Raw genomic sequence first — 17,944 nt, 5'->3', positions numbered from 1 at the left:
TCTTTCTATGATAATAATTGTCTTAACTTACGAAAAAAGAAGAGGATTTTTCATTTTTTAGAAACTTTTATTATCAATATGTGAAATAATAATATATTCATATCTGCTTTTAAAAAAATCAAAGATATTTATTCAAAAAACCGCTTTGTATCAATAATTTTAAATATAATACAATATTACGTATTACTTGCTTGTAATATAATTATACTCATTTTATCGGCAATCTGCGACACCGCAACACGAAAGCTTGTTGACCTCCTTAAAGTCAACTGATAAGCACATCGATTATAAATGTAATGTATGTATATATGCATATAATTGCGGGGTGAAATAGTGTTTTTCTGACAAAATATATATTAGATCTAGAATGAGGTATAACTATACAATAACAATATTGATTCAGTTGTCTAGTTTTTATTGGTCCGCTGTAAAGCATAATATATTTAAATTGATAAAATCACTATACATATGTATTATAAATGTCGAGAAATATTGTTTATTAGAGAGCGGTATGAGATTCAAAATACTACTATATAGCATTAGTTAAATATAACATATAATATATATATATGTACACAAGAGACTTTTTTTATTGGAATGATGGATAAAGGAAGAGAAAAAAACTAAAATTATCATATTAAACGTAGTATGCAATAAGATTGTTTCTTTATATTTTTAGATCAAAGAGCGACTAATATTATCGGATATTACATACACGTGCTGTCATTCGACCAGTTGCCTAATATATGTATGTAAGTGTGTGTGCGCGCGCGCGTATATATGTATATAGATATATATAGGTACAATTTATATTTTCTTACACGTACCGTGTGCGCGTAAGAATATGAAGATAGTTGGATTTTTTAATCCGCTGATATGCTGAAATATTTAAATATCTAGATATGATGCGCTCAATTCTAAAATTTAACGATAGAACGGTGCACATATACTATCGTACATTTGTCTAGAACATTTTGCATTTAGTGTATCTCTTTCTGAAATTTAAATCCGGTGCAACAAGTTCCGCGTTCACTGACACCGGGCATCGACGTCGCGACGAAGAACGACGATGGAGACGGTGAGAGAGGACATCGACGGTTGCCGGCGGCGCCGAGGTTGCGCGACCACTCGACGTCGGGACGCCATCGTCGAAGGACGCATGAATATGTATACTGTCGTCGCGATTGTAGCCGATTGAATTTCAACGCAAAGGCGATTCGACCGCGATTCGTCCGCACATAACATGGCCGTGGCAAAATATGCCATGATATTAATGCTGATCATCAATGATTGCAGCATAGTGTCAGTGAACTTCTATGAATTTTAGAATCTTTACTTGGAGGATACTTTATTTTTGCGACTTTATCCGTCAACCAAATCAAGTGAGTGTAAAAAATTTATAATGCGCTTATTAGACATTTTTTTTTATCATATGTATATTTATATTATCTAATTAATTTTTGGTTAATTTCTTTTTCTAATTCCTAATCATTATCTTTTCGAAAAAAATTATAATTTAAATAAAACTTTTTAGCTATTACAATACTGTTAGATATAGTTTCAAAGTAATTTTTATCGATCAAAATAATCATCGTTGACATTTTTTCCAATTGAAAACGCTTTCCAATTCATTCCAATCCATTCTTTTTTTAATACAATAAAATTTATAGCCTCTTGTAATGTGAAAGTTTACACTTTATATATATTTAAATAGTGATTTTTATATAATAATAATTTTGAAATAATAATAAATAATTTAAATTATTGTCAAAATGTAGAGGTTAAAATTATTTAAACATTGTTTAGAAGAAGAAAAAAAGAGATTTGCTCGAAAGTGAGAAAAAAAGTAAATGTATGCTCTATGAGAATTCTCCTTTATATTATTTTTAAATCAGATTAAATAAAACAATTTTATATTATGTGGAAAGAGAAGATAAAAGTTTCTTACTCGACTTTAATAAATAATTGTTTTTGTTTGTTTTTTTTCTATGTGGTGACATTGCTCTGCTTCTTAAAGATTCACAATTAATGCGCTGTATCGTAAGTTTTAACAAGTATGATTAAATTATCTTTTTTGACTGTAACTAGTTTTGATACTATTCAAATAACAAAGTAGACAATAAGAGCTTGTTAAAGTATTTTAAAAATTTATATTTAAAAAAAATTGACATTATGTTCATACATTTGCGTGTGTAAATTATCTAAAAAAGGATTGTACAAAAATATAAAAATATAATATAATATAATATAAAATATATAATATAAAAATATTTAGCACAGGGGAATTAATTAGATTAATAAAAATAAATTGAAAGAAAGATAAATTAATCATATAAAATATTTTTATATTTTATACAATAAACGCAAGGTTGTATATGTGTTGCAAAAGATTCTATATGTTGCCTCTATTATAAAATGAAAAATTATTAATTATTAATATTTCAAGTGAAACTAGAAACATACGATTCTTCTTCTCTTGCATAAATGAAAAAATCTTTCTTTTGAGTTGCATAAACTGATTTGAAATGAGAATACACTATTGCCATAACATACTCCATTTAAATTTATTACTTTTGTTAGTTAAAATGACAGAATAGTCGCTAAATAACACAGAGGAAACGCGAGATGAGAAACGAGCGCATAAATCAGCGAAAAGTAGTCGACACTATTTTGCATTCAAGGGAGGTGCGGTCACGCACGATATGTTTTGCGCATACAGAGACTAATGAGAAGATAGTTGATCACGAAATTTCAACGAAGAAATTCGACAACTCAAAAAATATATAAACATATGGTTCAGATTCATAATAACATGGACATTCTGGCACATTAAAATGTATATATTGCGTATAAATATAAATTTTCTAATTTTCCATTCTTCCATAAAAACTTATAGTGACAGAATCGCAAGAAACTCAAATCATTGGCGGGTTTTGACACTTTGAAACCTATCTAGATATGCAATGTAATTTTTGGAGATTTTTTGCAATAAATAAGGTCCTAATCGCACCTTTAATGAACAATCCACCACTAATTAAAAAGTACTCTTATGAAAATAGTATGTTGCATTTTATTGCAATATCTAATATTCGATTATCGGAAAAGATTTATTTTATAAAAGTGTTTCATGAAACTTAACTAAACTTTCGATAACAAATAAAATACAACGTAATACATTTTCACAATTCACATTTTAGGATTAGAAAAATACAGTATGAAATTATTACGCCCCACATTTACGTTTGCGTTAATGATATATGTGATAAAAGAAAAGTTTGATTTGAGAATTGAATATTAGGTGTGTATTCGGTTATACATCGATTACTTGTAAAGGGGGTGAAATTATGAGTTATTACCGACAAAACACGTAGATATTATACATGATGATCGATGGATCCGTAGTGCGAGCTGCAGTCGCGAAATAAAAACGACTTATCGATCGGGAATCCTCGGTTATCACGCAATACATGATTGACTGATTACTTAAATGGTATCCTCAAAGTGGCGAGATCGTGGCATTCGTGCTTCCATGTAAAAAAACCTTGAAATTTTAAGACACGCGCGTGTTCCACATCTGCTTGCGAATCATTTTCTGAGTAATTATTACACGCCAGAAATACAAAGGCAAAAGTTCCTTAATTTTTATAATAATTTGCACGATACATCTCAACAATTCGATATTGCATTTGTTTATTGTTTTTTTTTATTTAATTTATCATACATTCGTTAAACTTTGGTTAATTAATTTTTTAATTCTAAATTTAAACTTTTAGTTTTTAATTTTCAGCATTACGATACATATTTCTCATCATGTATCGCAAATACAACGGAGGAGAAAATTCATCAATTCGATAAACAAACTCTCTTTTTTCTATCCGCGCAGACCAAGTAAGAAAAGAACGTGTATGTACAAGTGGCGGCGGCCTCACCCTTGCGGATGATCGAGATTGAAAATCAGTCAGGTTCGCGTGCCGATAGATCGAGGGAGGGACAGAACAAGAGCGGAAGTGACGGTGATAACAACGGAGTCGATGATGCAGATGCGATCACTGCGACAAAGTTGAAGGAAATAGGTGAGAAATCATTTTACATCGCTCTCAAGATCTTATCTTATTATTATTATCATATTAAGATGCAATTTCATTGACGTTAAAAAGTAGCGTCAATGAAATTGCACCTTTATGTACGCGGAAGGGAAGGAAGGGAGATGGTTTAACAATTAACCTAACCTAATCTAATCTAAGATAGATTAAACTTAATTAAATTCAAATGCAATTTGTGTACGTTTTTTAAATTAATGTTATTTCTTTCCGAGCAAGATCTTTCCGCTTATATATATATATATATATATATATATATATATTCAGTATATAGATATCGCATTGTATGTATTTATATAGAAAATACACGCGTATTTGTACTATACATATATTGCACCATAAGATTATGTTTATCGCGTGCGCGCGTGTATATTTTCAGTTTTAGGAATATTCTTAGAATTTTTCGATCGAAATACCAGTCAAGATATCGTTCTTAACTCTTTCATCTCTTGTAGGCAGATATAAATATTTTTATGATATTTCGCCATTTTTTAAGAACCCTACGAAAAGAAGGATATCGATTTGATATTGATTGCTGAATGATGGTTGCTCTTTTGAAATATAAGCGGAATAAACATATCATTACGAGCGCAATCATATTTGTGCATATTTCATAATTTAAATGGTGAACTCTTATTATATTTACGACAAAGAAACGATGAAGCAATGCCATGATTATAATACCTACAAGAAGAGACAAGAGAGCTTGTGTGGCTATAATCGTAATTTCAAATAACTTTAACTCTTTCATTCAGATTCAATGAGAAAGGAGGAACAGGGAAAACCGCGAACTCGCGAAAACTCGCCGAAGAGCGTCGCGACGTCCACAGCACCGTCAGCGATGCCGGAGGAGGACGAGGAGGAGGAGGAGGAGGAGGAGGAAGAGGAGGAGGAGGAAGACGTCGTAATAGAAGAGGACGAGGAAGGGGATGAAGAGGGTGGAATCGTAGTGGAGGGTGGAATCGCAGTGGAGGGTGGAATGACGATGCAAGAAGAGATCGGGGGTGTGTCGGTTGATGGCGAGGGTGGGGGTGGAGGCGGCATGGCCGGCTTCTGGAGGCAGAGCAGACCCTCCAGTCCCCGCATGCCGCCTCCGGAGCAGTCGGAGCAGTCGAGCCGACCCAAGAGCCGGCACGAGTTACAAGCCGCGAGATACAACAACCTCGGCTACTGGCGAGCGAGAAGAGTTACCTTTTACAGAAATGGCGACCCCTATTTTCCTGGCGTCGAGTTTCGGTAAGCACCACTTTAACCGAGTCAACTCTAACTCAACTTATCGTAATTTGTAAAAAATCTTGTGATACATTTTCTGGGGTACACCGAATAATTTTCTTATGTTAATCTGTTAAAAAATTATTATTTATTATTATTATTAATTGTGTATATGATAATTAAGTTTGCGTAGAGTTATGACTTCTTTTTAACAAGAATCTATTAAGAAAACAAAATGTAAAGCATTTAATTTTTTATTCTTTCTCCAAATTCTCTAAGTTTTATTTCGGTAATGTAAACATTTGACAATTGTTTACGCAGTTTTCTCATTTCTTTTACTCATGTTAAAATAAAATTAATTATATGTAGCTATAATATATATATATATATATATATATATATATATATATGTATGTATATGTGTGTATGTATTTATGCATATTTCTTATATAGATAATAGGTACAGAGAGATCGGAACGTATCATATTTCTCGTAAAAAGAGAAACAATATACAAATAAATTTCTTTCAAAGTCCTTTGCCTTTGGCAAAAATTACATTTAGTGAAAAATGCATTATTTAGAGATATTTTATTTTTCAATTATATGTTTGTAATACTTTCCTAAAGCCACGAGCATGTCCAAATATTCATTACATAAATGTGGATGGAACACAAAATAATGAAAAGAAATAAAATGCTATATAAATAATATCTACTTTGTTTATATTAAAGCCAGAAAAAAATACTAATAATTTTGCTGTTATAAGAGGATTTGTTTTGTATCAACTTACATAAAATTATTTCGTTTTATTTAAAAAAAACATAAACGATATATTAGATTTAGTCACAATAAAAATGCTAAAATTTTTAATTGAATAATTATTATACAACAAAATCAAATAAGAACAAATGCATTGTACTGTATGTTGTAGATTATTAAAAATGTATCAATATATATTTTGTATACATATTACACGTTTTTTGTAAAATAAAATTTTTTATGAAGTTTTACTTTTTGTAATGTACCGAATTCTTGTAGAAAAGAATCGGCTTTTTGTAGAAGTGCTGAATTTAAGAACTTGTGACATTATGTATTATATATACATAAATATGGCATTAAAGAATAATAACGTATCTGTTGTCATATTAAAAGGCTGGATAGTTTGAGAAAAAAATAAAGAATATATATTATAACATTATATTTTTTTTATTTAATGCTTTTTAAAACGAATTAGAAACGTGATGAGAAAATTATGAACACATTGACAAATACATATACACATAGAGAGATAATTAAAGAAATATATGTGATACATAAATTTGTGTTGTATTTCTAAATACCCAGTAAACACAAAATAGTAATATAACATTGATGTTATAATTTCCCAGGTAGTAATGTAACTGTTATGTACGAGGCATGTTACATTGCAGTTGCATTGTTCAGTGGGAAATTATAACATCGATGTTATATTACTGTTTGTACTTTGTGTTTACTGAGTAATATCTGTTTATTTGAAAAAAATTTTTGACTTTTACTTTTCATTTTAATCAATGTTATAAGAGTGTTTATAATTATAAAAACTTTGCGCGCGCGCGCGCATACACACACACACACACACACATACACACCCAAGTTTTTCTTTAGGATAATAATAATCTAAAATATATTTTGAAACATGCATATACATATTTATTTATATTTTGCACTTATTTAACTTTGTGATATTGGTCAAAATTTTCGCTCTTATTTAACTTTTAGCTTAATTCTGTATGTGTGTGCACACGCGCGCGCGTGTGCGCGTGCACAATAATGTAATTAATATTTCTGTACAAAAACAAAAATCCAAGTCAATTAATTAAAACATTTTAAAAAGATATTTTAATAGCTTTGAAATTTATTTTGTACATAATTTAGAAAAATTTTGAATATTTAGATTCAAACCTGGACGTGATATTGGTTCCTTGGAAGCTCTACTGGACAGATTGTCTCTTCGGATGGATCTACCCAGAGGTGCACGCCATATCTTTTCAATGGACGGTGATCGGAAGCTTAGCCTCGATGAACTCGAAGATGGTGCCTCCTACGTAGTATCCAGCTACAAGACTTTTAAGGTAAATAATTTTTGTGAATGATAAAAATAAATAATTGTAGAAAAAACAAAGAAAAATAGATTATTAAAGAGCATGCATTTATGTGTGAAGTTAAATTTAAGGTAAATTATTGAAACGTGTATGTTGATTGTTCAACATACAATACATCAATAAAGTGAAATATTAAGCACATGATATGTAATAGTTTTATCAAAAATAATTATATAACAGATCTATTATATGCATAGTGATAACTTGTCTTAATAAAAAAAATTATGTATATATATATATATATATATATATATATATATATATATATATAAACGTGATCATAGTGAAAATATTAATGCGCTCGGATAAAGCATAAGCAGATCGATCTCGATACTCATGAACTTGATTAATGTTATAAAGAATATTTTAAGAGACGATTGACTTCATGAATGTGAACATTCTTACCTTTTTTTCTTTTATCCATTAACTTACAAAAACCTTCTTTTGAAAATATAATTATTTATTAATTCTCTAATTTAAAAAATTTTTATTATTTGATTTTTTAAACAACCTGTAAATGTTAGCAATAATATAATATTAATAATAATCAATATTCCAATATAAGTATTAGTAATAATATTATATATATGTTATATATAATCATGATAAAGATGTTATATATATTTAAATATCCAATTAGTAGAGATGTTAAATGATAAAAATAGATCTTTTAGAAATAGCTTATATATAGATTTTCCTATAGTTTAACGGTAAAAAAATGAAAAAGAGAAAGGGAGAAAGGGAGAGAGAGAAAGAGAGAGACAGAAATATTGAATCTTTCTTTTGTTGTTTACTGTATTCAGAGATAATCGATAATACAGTTCAACAAAAATAACTTTTTTTAAACAAAAAGAAATTGATAATCACGTAATTTTTTCGACGCTAACAATAAGATTAATTACAGCCTTTAAATTACTTTATTTTATCACATTTATCAAAAATTTGTGATTAAAAAAATATTTTAATATATTTTAACGTATTATCATACAGCTATAATAATATATAATGTATCGAAAAAAAATCATCGGAATTAAAGTTTATATTAAAATATATATTGTTAATACTCTTTCAGTTTTTAAAAGAAATTTGTTGTGTCGATTATAGTTCATAAGTGATTAAATATAAAATGTAAAAAAGTTGCAAATAAATCTGTTAAGAAAATATCAAATATTTTTCAATTATACATGTTTATTCAATTATTTATTTTCCAAATAGCTAAATATACAAATTTGATGTAAACATTAATGAATTTAATATAGCAAAACTATTAAAAAAATCTTCTTTTCTTTGTTTTTCGTTTTTTATTTTTTTTCCTTTTACATTACTATATTGTTACTTAGCATTTGCTATATTGTTTTTTTTTCCGTTTCTATTTTGAATTATATTCCGTCAATTTTGACATTATATTCAGCAAGAAATCTAAAAAATCTTTAAATTTAAATAAACACAATTGAAAGATACATGACAGATTATCAATGATCTAATTTACTACTTTGCCGGAATAAGTTTTATTCATATTTACTTATGAATATCTCATTAATCGATATAATAGATTTCTTTTAAAAATCCTAATAGTACAATTAATTTTACAAACTTTGTTTTAGTATACATCAGATATCATAGTTACAACAATTATATATTTAAATCTTATTTCATACAACAATTATATATTTAAATCTTATTTATCTAAAACTTATTTCATAGGGATAAAGAGAGGAGAGATAATTTAAACAATGTCTTTTTATAAAATATATTGAAGATTAAATATCATATACATATCTGTGTTTACGCTTAAAAGATTAAAGCTGAGTTATGTATAACATGGAATCTTTTTTAACTCTAGCAAAGTTATAATTTATAATCTTGCAAACTGCGGATCTACTTTATTAGTTAGTTGCAATTAAATTTTTTTGACTAAACTTTATTCTCAGTACGCATGTATTATATAAATAAAATGAACATATATACTATTAACACATATATTGTAATTATTTAGATAGGATTTAGACAGGATTTTTCTTTACATATAAAATAATATTATATAATATTACATAATTACATACAATTGCATGTGACATATTACTGATTAAATTTTAAAGAGAAGTCTTATAAATGTACTTTCTTATTTTATATATCTTCAATTTTTGTTCTTACATTTTTTGTAATTTGACCACCAATACGATATACATATAACGACATTATATGTATATTCCCAGCAACGTGCCCGTTGTACACTTTAAATCGAATTTACACATTGCTATTATCGTTATTATTATTATGAAAGGAGTCATTTATATAGTAATTAATATTCTAAATTAAACGACATTAATCGAAATTTAAGTGTGGAATAAAAGATTAAAAAAGATAAAAAATATAAATGCTAATATTGCGGTTAGCGGATGTAGCGTGCTACTAAATGTGCTGGAATATAGATTTTTTTTATATGACTCTTAAAGGGGCGCGACATAACGGTGATTTATAAAAATGCTGCGTATAATACTACCGACGACGTGTGTATCTGGCCCAGATCAACTCCTTAAAGCAGGCCGCACGCAACGCAGGATTATGTTTGCTTGCTTGAGGGGTGGAAGAGTCGCTACTTTCTCCCTCTTTAATTTAACGCCAATGCCCATACGAATTTTAATCTTCTTTTCTAAGAATAGGTTGAATCATTTTAATTTATGTACTAAGATCTAATAATTACCCATTTAATTCTTTTCTCTTTATTGTTTTAAAAAAGTTTAATCAAAACTCGATATTACACAGAGAAAAATATTACACAGAGATAGTAGAATGATATACCATTCTACTATCAAGAAAAGCGATTACTCAATTTACTTTTCTTTTTTTAAGTAATAGTTTTCTTCAATAAAGAATATATTCTTGATAATAGTCTTAAATTATACTCATCACAAGTGTTAGAAAATCTCATTATCATGTATTGAAAAGAAGAAATTATTTTCTCTTCAAGAATATTGTAAAGTTGTATCAAAGAAAAATCAAACTTATTTTACGCCAACTTATGTAGTAAGCAAACCAAATTTTTGTTTTAATTTAATATTCTTGACTAAAATACTACACTTACTAAAATTCAGAATATATTTAATTAAATTTGCTAAAATGCTTGTGGTGAACTTATAATATATTTGCGGATATACAAACTTATGATATACTTAAAATAAATAATATTTACTTGAAAACAGTATATATTTTTCTCTGTGTATAATCATCTAATCATATACTTGTTAGATTTATTAGTACAATAAATATAAATAAGTTTATTTTATAAATAAGTTAGAATATAAATAAGTTTATTTTCTTACGTCATTCAGCATTATAGTTTACATTCTTCCACTAGTTCGAAGGTGTGATCAATTTAATTCAGGGTGCATCATGATGCAGTTATGATACAGTTACTTCGATCATCAGCTATGTGCATAAAATCACTCTTTAATTCGCCAAAAGGGCTAAAGGTTATGCACGATTCTATCATTACACAATCAGGCTTTCATACCGATTGGCCTCGATTAGCTTCTCGCAAAATTAGTGTTCTCAAGTGCATGACCTACATTACGATTTGATTAGTCACAACAAAGGAGCAAGAAAGAAAGAAATTTAAAAACATTAGATTATATACCTTTATTATATACCTTTTTAAAATAAAAAAAATTAATAAAGAATATACTGAATGCATCGAGAATCATATACAAAAGAACATTGTGTGTGTTTCTTTCAAAATTTATATCAAATTAATTTACTGATCAATTTTTGGATTTTTTATTATTATTTCAACTTATTTTCCTTATAAAAATAGATATTAGATAAAGTTATATTAAAAAATTGCATTAATTGGAATAAAAAAATTATAACATATGAATTTGGAAGATATGGTTTCTCTCATAAAAAATGTTTAAAGATTGATAAGAGTACATATGTGTGTGTGTGTGTGTTTGTGTGTGTGTGTGTGTGTGTGTGTGTATTAATAAAAACGATGGAATTAATTAAAGATAGATAGATTTTATGCAAAAGAACTTATATTTATTTATATTTCTTTATTCTATAACTCCCTGTGATTTATATATATGTATATATATATATATATATATATATATATATATATATTAGCCTTACATATATGTATTAAATTCTTGTTAAAACTATGCTGAAACTATCTATATATATAATAAGAATTATGAATATAAAATATACATACACATAACGTTATTTGCTTAATGAAAGTTAAATAATATGGTTGAAATATGATTTCTTTAAGAAATCCAAAAAAAAAGAAAATTCTGAATTCGAATCACATATACATATACACACACACAAAATGTTGCTTAGCATCAAAGATAAATTTGCGCAAATTCGTCATATACATTTTATTTCTTTCTCCTCTACTTCTTCTTTCTCTTTTTCTTTCAATTCCTTTCTTAATTTTTATTTGCCTTTCTTAATTTCTTAGCTTTCTTCATTAGTTTCTTTTTCTCTCTTTAAATTTATATCCGTCTTGAATTCACATTTTTGCATGAAAATAAGTTATTTTATCATGACTTTTTATCTTTATTACATAGAATCATTTTGAAATTTATGTACACAGAATATTCAAAGTTAAATAATAAAACTTTGTCCCTATGTTCTGTAGTATAAAACAAAGAAAAATGTTATATAAACATTGATACGAAAGAATACTTTATTGGAAAATTATAATAAAAACATGAAATATAAAGGTTAATATGTAACAATGTCGATAGTTTATTTATCTGATTACTTTAGCTATGTTTTTTTTTAATTATCGATTATCTTTTGGAAACTGTAAAAATGAAAATAAAAAACTGTAAAAATGAATGCATTTTTGATAAAAGCTTATTAAGGAGATTAATTTAGCATTTAATAAGTTAAAGCAAGATAGACATGACATTCGTATAGTTAGACTTAATCTTTCAATAATGTTAAATTAATATTAGGATTAAAGAACGGCATTACAAAACAGAAAGTGATACAAAAACGTTTCAATGTCTTGATCAATATCACATAATCAAAGCACGAAGAGTATCTCACACAATCAGAGTATAAATTTACTTTAATCTTGAATCATATGATATACGAATGTGTTATTGTTATGGCAACTATTTATATTTAACGATATTTCAATGTTATTATTATTTTTTAAAAATCTTAAAATAACAGGAGCAAGTAAATAAAATTAATAAAAAAAATTTAATAAAATAAAATTAATATATTATAAAAGAGCAAAAAGAAAGTTGGAGAAAACATTGCAAAAGGTTTTTTATAGTAACCTTCTGCTTTTACCATTAAAAAATCTCAAAATAGCAGGAGCAAATAAATTAATATATTATATAAAAATAAAATAATAAAAAAAAATTATAAAATTTTAGTTTTATCTTAAAATCTTTTTTCAAGATAATTATCCTTTCAAAAAGTAATTTGATTATTTAAAAACGAAATTATTGATTTTATAAATAATATTTTTATTTTTATTACAGTAAGAAGTCAAATTATCTTTTCCATTAACGTTTTTTGTGTTGAACGAAATGGCATGTCGACCTATTTTGCATTCTCATTATCATTATTTCTGACAGCTTAACATATGGTATACGTCCTTACACTTACACTATCGTGATAAGAATTCGTGCCATTAATTAGTTTTTATTATATGTTCGTTCACCTTCGTTCTCTTTCCTCCCTGCAAATTGCGTGTTGGTTCCTCGCGTTGCTTACAGTGTTATTGATGACCTAAATATTACTCACAAGAAATCACTATTGCGTCGTATGAGAATCAATTCTTAAATATAAAATACTTACCTATGCATTTATTTTAAAAATAATAGTAACATGTGTGGCAGTACTTGACAAATATAATAGAAGCTCTATTTATTTCAGTTAATTATTATCTTCCAAAATTATTGCAAATATAGAAATTAAAAATAGAAAAAAAACATAACCAATAAATAGATTGAGAGTAAAAAAATATACAGTGTATCTTAATTTTGATAAATTAAAAGTTATTGATAAATCAGCATTAAATTCAAAAAATTATTTTTTTAATCTTACATACTTAGTGCACGTTTGAACTGAAAACTAACGCTCACACACACACACACACACACACACACACTAATTCACTTTGTGACAGTCATATTTGAAATACGTAATACGAGATTAGACCATTTCCAACAGAATTAAAAATTGAAATGTTTTAGCTCTCATCTATGATGTGCATGTAATCAGTTATAGTGTTAGGATATTGTGATATGGATAGTGGCGTAGACGGGAGGGGGGGGGGGGAGTTCGAGCTCTCGCCAAAACTTCAAGTTAATGACTAAAAACCTAAAAAAAAAAATTTTGTTGATTAAGTTGTTGATTAAGTTTGTTTATATCAAATTTAAGAAATCAAGCAGTGTACATCATAATGATGTATAATATATGATGAATGATATGTATGAATGATATGTATGAATGTATAATATCGCATATATCGAGAAAAATATCGTTTTATGCTTAAGAGAGAACGTAAAATTCCATCAAATGGACTTTGCACAATCCTAATTAAAAAATTTGTTAAATAAGCTTATGTGTATAGAAGTTATTCTTACAGATTGTTCAAAAACTCATATGATTTATATCTTTTATAATGCACAAACTAAATTCGTTTATAAAAATTATTGCTCTCACTTTTTCATATAATTGAATTTGAACAGAGTAATTATATTATACACAATTTTGTTATTCATTTAAAAAAATATGTTACTTGCATTGTTGCCTTCTTTTCATGATCCGGATTAGACATCTTGTTGCATCTTGTACACATTCATACATCACTTCGTGAAACACTTATTGCGAGACAGTTTGTAAAGATAATTACTAATATAACGTAAATAAATAAATAAACAAATAATAATATATGTATCTATGTGTATATATGTATGTAAAAAAATTAGTAATCTATTTTTGATATATCATATATATCAGCGATCGAAATATGAATATTATGCTCATAATGTTTTATCTTATATATTCATATATATATATATATATATATATATATATATATATATATTGTAAATAATTATTGTAATTATTGAATCTTTTTTAAAAATAGTTATATTTTGCATTAAATATTAATTATCAAAATTTGATTAATAACTTAATGAAGAAATTATTGATCGCAAATAATATTTTATTTTAGTAATAATAAAATTTTATCCTGAGATTTTATTCTGTAGACTTATTTTGAGAAATTAGTTATTTTAATTCTTTTTTTAAGATAAAGATGATTAAAAATTAATAAAAATTATTAGAATCGGATAATATTTTGTAGATATATAATTAAATTAAAAACTATTAATAAAATGGAAATAATTAAAATTTAATTAATATAATTAATAAATTACAAATTTGATTGATATAATTTAAATTATAGATTTTCCTTATAAATTTCTTTTATAACTTTGTAATATCGACGAACGTGATTTCTTAGACGATATCACCGAGAACGTATGAATCACAGAATAGTGAGTGGGAAGCGGAGGTGGGAGGGCAATTCCTGCTTCCGCTAAGAAGGCCATTGCAGAGGGTGGTAAGAGAACGGGGGAGAGACCGTATCTCATTGACCGTTGGTCAACCGACCTCTTGAGATCAATAAACACCAAGCTCTCTTTGCTTACCTTACATGTGCTTACCTCTAGCGCCGCTCATGAAGATTTAAAATAATCTCGAAATTGATCATTATTTTAAAGAATTAATATTGTGTCGGTTGCACTCTATCATTACTGATTGCGTTATTAGTGATTAACTACTTTCTACACTTAACTGATTTATGTAACTGATTCTTAATGCCATAAATTTTTTACATGATACTTTTTTTATATAATTTAATACATGATATATATAGATCACATATTAAAGTTATACTTTAATGAATATACATGTTTAATCTCAAAGGATTTAATGAATATACATTTTTAATCCCAAAGAATATTAATAATCAATTTAAATTATACTTTTTCGGATATAATTTTTATATTATAAGCAAAGCAGGGATCATCTTTTTTCTTTCTTGAATGAAAAATCATAGATTAAAACAATAATTATTTTTATCAATATGTCTTTTAATCTTTTCTAGTTTCTTAATTTTTTCTAATGAATTATAATTTCTTATTTGTAATATTTTTGTTGAAATTTGATTTAACATATTCTCACATATATAATTTCTGTTCATGAACATGCATTCTTATTATGTAATACATATATCTAATGTTTTTAAAAAATTTTTCATCATTTTTTATACTAATTAAAGTAGAGACTATAATAAGATACTAAAAATTTTTAAAACTAAAGATTTAAAAATATTATGCTTTTATTCCTCTTCTTTTATAATTTAATTAATTTTATAATTTTTAGAAAAAAACTGCTTATTTATATAAATATAAAATAAACAAATATAGATACATAAAACTATTAAATATATATTTAGTACAGAAATTAGTCAGCCAACAAATAAGTGTTCCAAATATTTTGATTTATGAGGTCCTATTTTAAAATACAATATTATTTCATTTGTTAGCCTCTTTTTCCGAATTTACATTCTTTTCCAGAGTTTATTTCCGCACACATTTATATATTTCTTTATTATATCGAATACTTTCCTATTTAGCGTCACAAGTCGACACAAGAATCAATCTATTTTCGACATCAGTAAATAACAAAGATAAAAAACGTTTATGTCGACTTGTGTCGCTAAATAGAAATCACTCATTGTTTTCATCGGTGATTACATGTTCCACCTTTTCATTGTCAATTTCGCGCGCATGAATATAACATTCATGCGCGCGAAATTGACGACAATCCCGGCATTGATATCTCCGCGATTAAGTTATTCCTTGCTATGATTCTAGTTACTAAAGTAATTTGATAATAAAAAAAATGTATAATATAAAAAATATACTAAATACAATAGGTACTAAATAGATAAACGCCCGACTAGATGCCATTTATTAAATACACTTTCTGATTACAAATGATAAATATTTTAATAGCTTTCAATATTCTTCGCTTCTATACACACATATGTAAGACATATATAAGACGTATATATAAGATATTTATTATTTTTTTATAAAATTTTATATATAAAATATATTTTTTATAATGTAAGTTATTTATGATCTTATAATAGTTTTTTCCTTTATTTACATTTATATTAAATAATTTCTATAATTTTTTTGTTGTATAAATAAAAATATTTGTTATTAATATAACATAAAAAAGGCCAATGCATGTGTGTGTGTGTTACAATTAAGAAAAATTGAAAAATTATTAAAAATTAAAAATTAAAAAGAAAAAGATTAATAAAGGAAGAAAGCTTAAAAAATAAAGAAATATAAATTAAATAATACTTTTTTAATATGTACTCGTATTTTTATAATTATTTTATAATTATATTATATTTTTTTCATTTCCTAATTTTCAATTTTTTCTATTCTTTGTTATTATTATTTTTTCAATTATTATTTTTTTATTTACATATACATGTATACATACGCGCGCGCTTACATATATATGTATGTATATATATATATATATATATATATATATATATATTTATATTTATATTTAAGATTTTTTTCACAATCTATCGAGATATCTAAAGAATTCTTGAGCATTAGGGTTGACATTGGAGTTTATCGAAAAGATTTATATTCGTGGCTTATCAACAGCGCGATATTTTCTAGCTTTTTTTAGAATTAATCAACCCATACATTGCACGCGACTGTTATAATTATATATTGCTTTATGTACATTATACATATAATAAATATTTTAAGTCAAATTTTTATTTTATTATATCGGATTTTTTTTTAATGTTAATTATTTCACATGTATTTCATATCTACACAGAATGCTCACTGTAATGGTAGTTACAATTTTATCACTTTCAATACAGCTTAAACATGTAATTCTTTTTCTTTCTCTCTCTTAAATTGCTATTATTCAAAAGTAATTTTTTCTATAATATCTTATCATATTACATAATAATATAATTTTATAATATAGATAGACTTAATATAAATTAAGAAATATAAATGTTTAATTTTTACTATTATTCTAAAACAAAATTACATGATAATTTTGGATGTAAAATTAACAGTAACATGTAAAATACAATGATGATGATGTGAGATAATAAAAAATCGATTGATAAAGTATTTTCAGTTATATCCGAGCTTATTATAAAAATTTATAAAATCTTTGTACTTTGCATGTATTTGATTGATGCATAACGAAAAAAAATATTCGAAAGATAATTAATACAATGTAACGATATTCGTGATAACAGATAATGATATATTATCATATTTAACTATTGATCTATTTTTTCAATTGAGAAATAGGTGGAAAAATTGAAAAGCTTTAAAATAATTAAAAATAATGTAAATTTTGTTTGTGGTTTTATTCTATAAATGCAAT

General features: G+C 26.1%; 1 protein-coding gene across 1 annotated transcript in view; it reads left to right on the top strand.

Annotated features, from left to right (window-relative positions):
- Positions 1-1,116: 1,116 nt before the first annotated feature.
- LOC105250306 (echinoderm microtubule-associated protein-like CG42247) overlaps positions 1,117-17,944 on the top strand; it is a 34,463-nt gene continuing 17,635 nt past the window's right edge. The window contains exons 1-4 of the mRNA XM_011256320.3: positions 1,117-1,382; positions 3,884-4,073; positions 4,856-5,336; positions 7,246-7,423. Coding sequence (XP_011254622.2) covers positions 3,938-4,073; positions 4,856-5,336; positions 7,246-7,423 — 795 coding nt within the window. The 5' untranslated portion in view covers positions 1,117-1,382; positions 3,884-3,937. The remainder of the gene's footprint in view (positions 1,383-3,883; positions 4,074-4,855; positions 5,337-7,245; positions 7,424-17,944) is intronic.

The sequence above is a fragment of the Camponotus floridanus genome, unplaced genomic scaffold (genome assembly GCF_003227725.1).
Source record: "Camponotus floridanus strain SB8 unplaced genomic scaffold, Cflo_v7.5 scaffold33, whole genome shotgun sequence".
Classification (NCBI taxonomy): domain Eukaryota; kingdom Metazoa; phylum Arthropoda; class Insecta; order Hymenoptera; family Formicidae; genus Camponotus; species Camponotus floridanus.
This window is presented reverse-complemented; position numbering and strand designations above follow the sequence as displayed.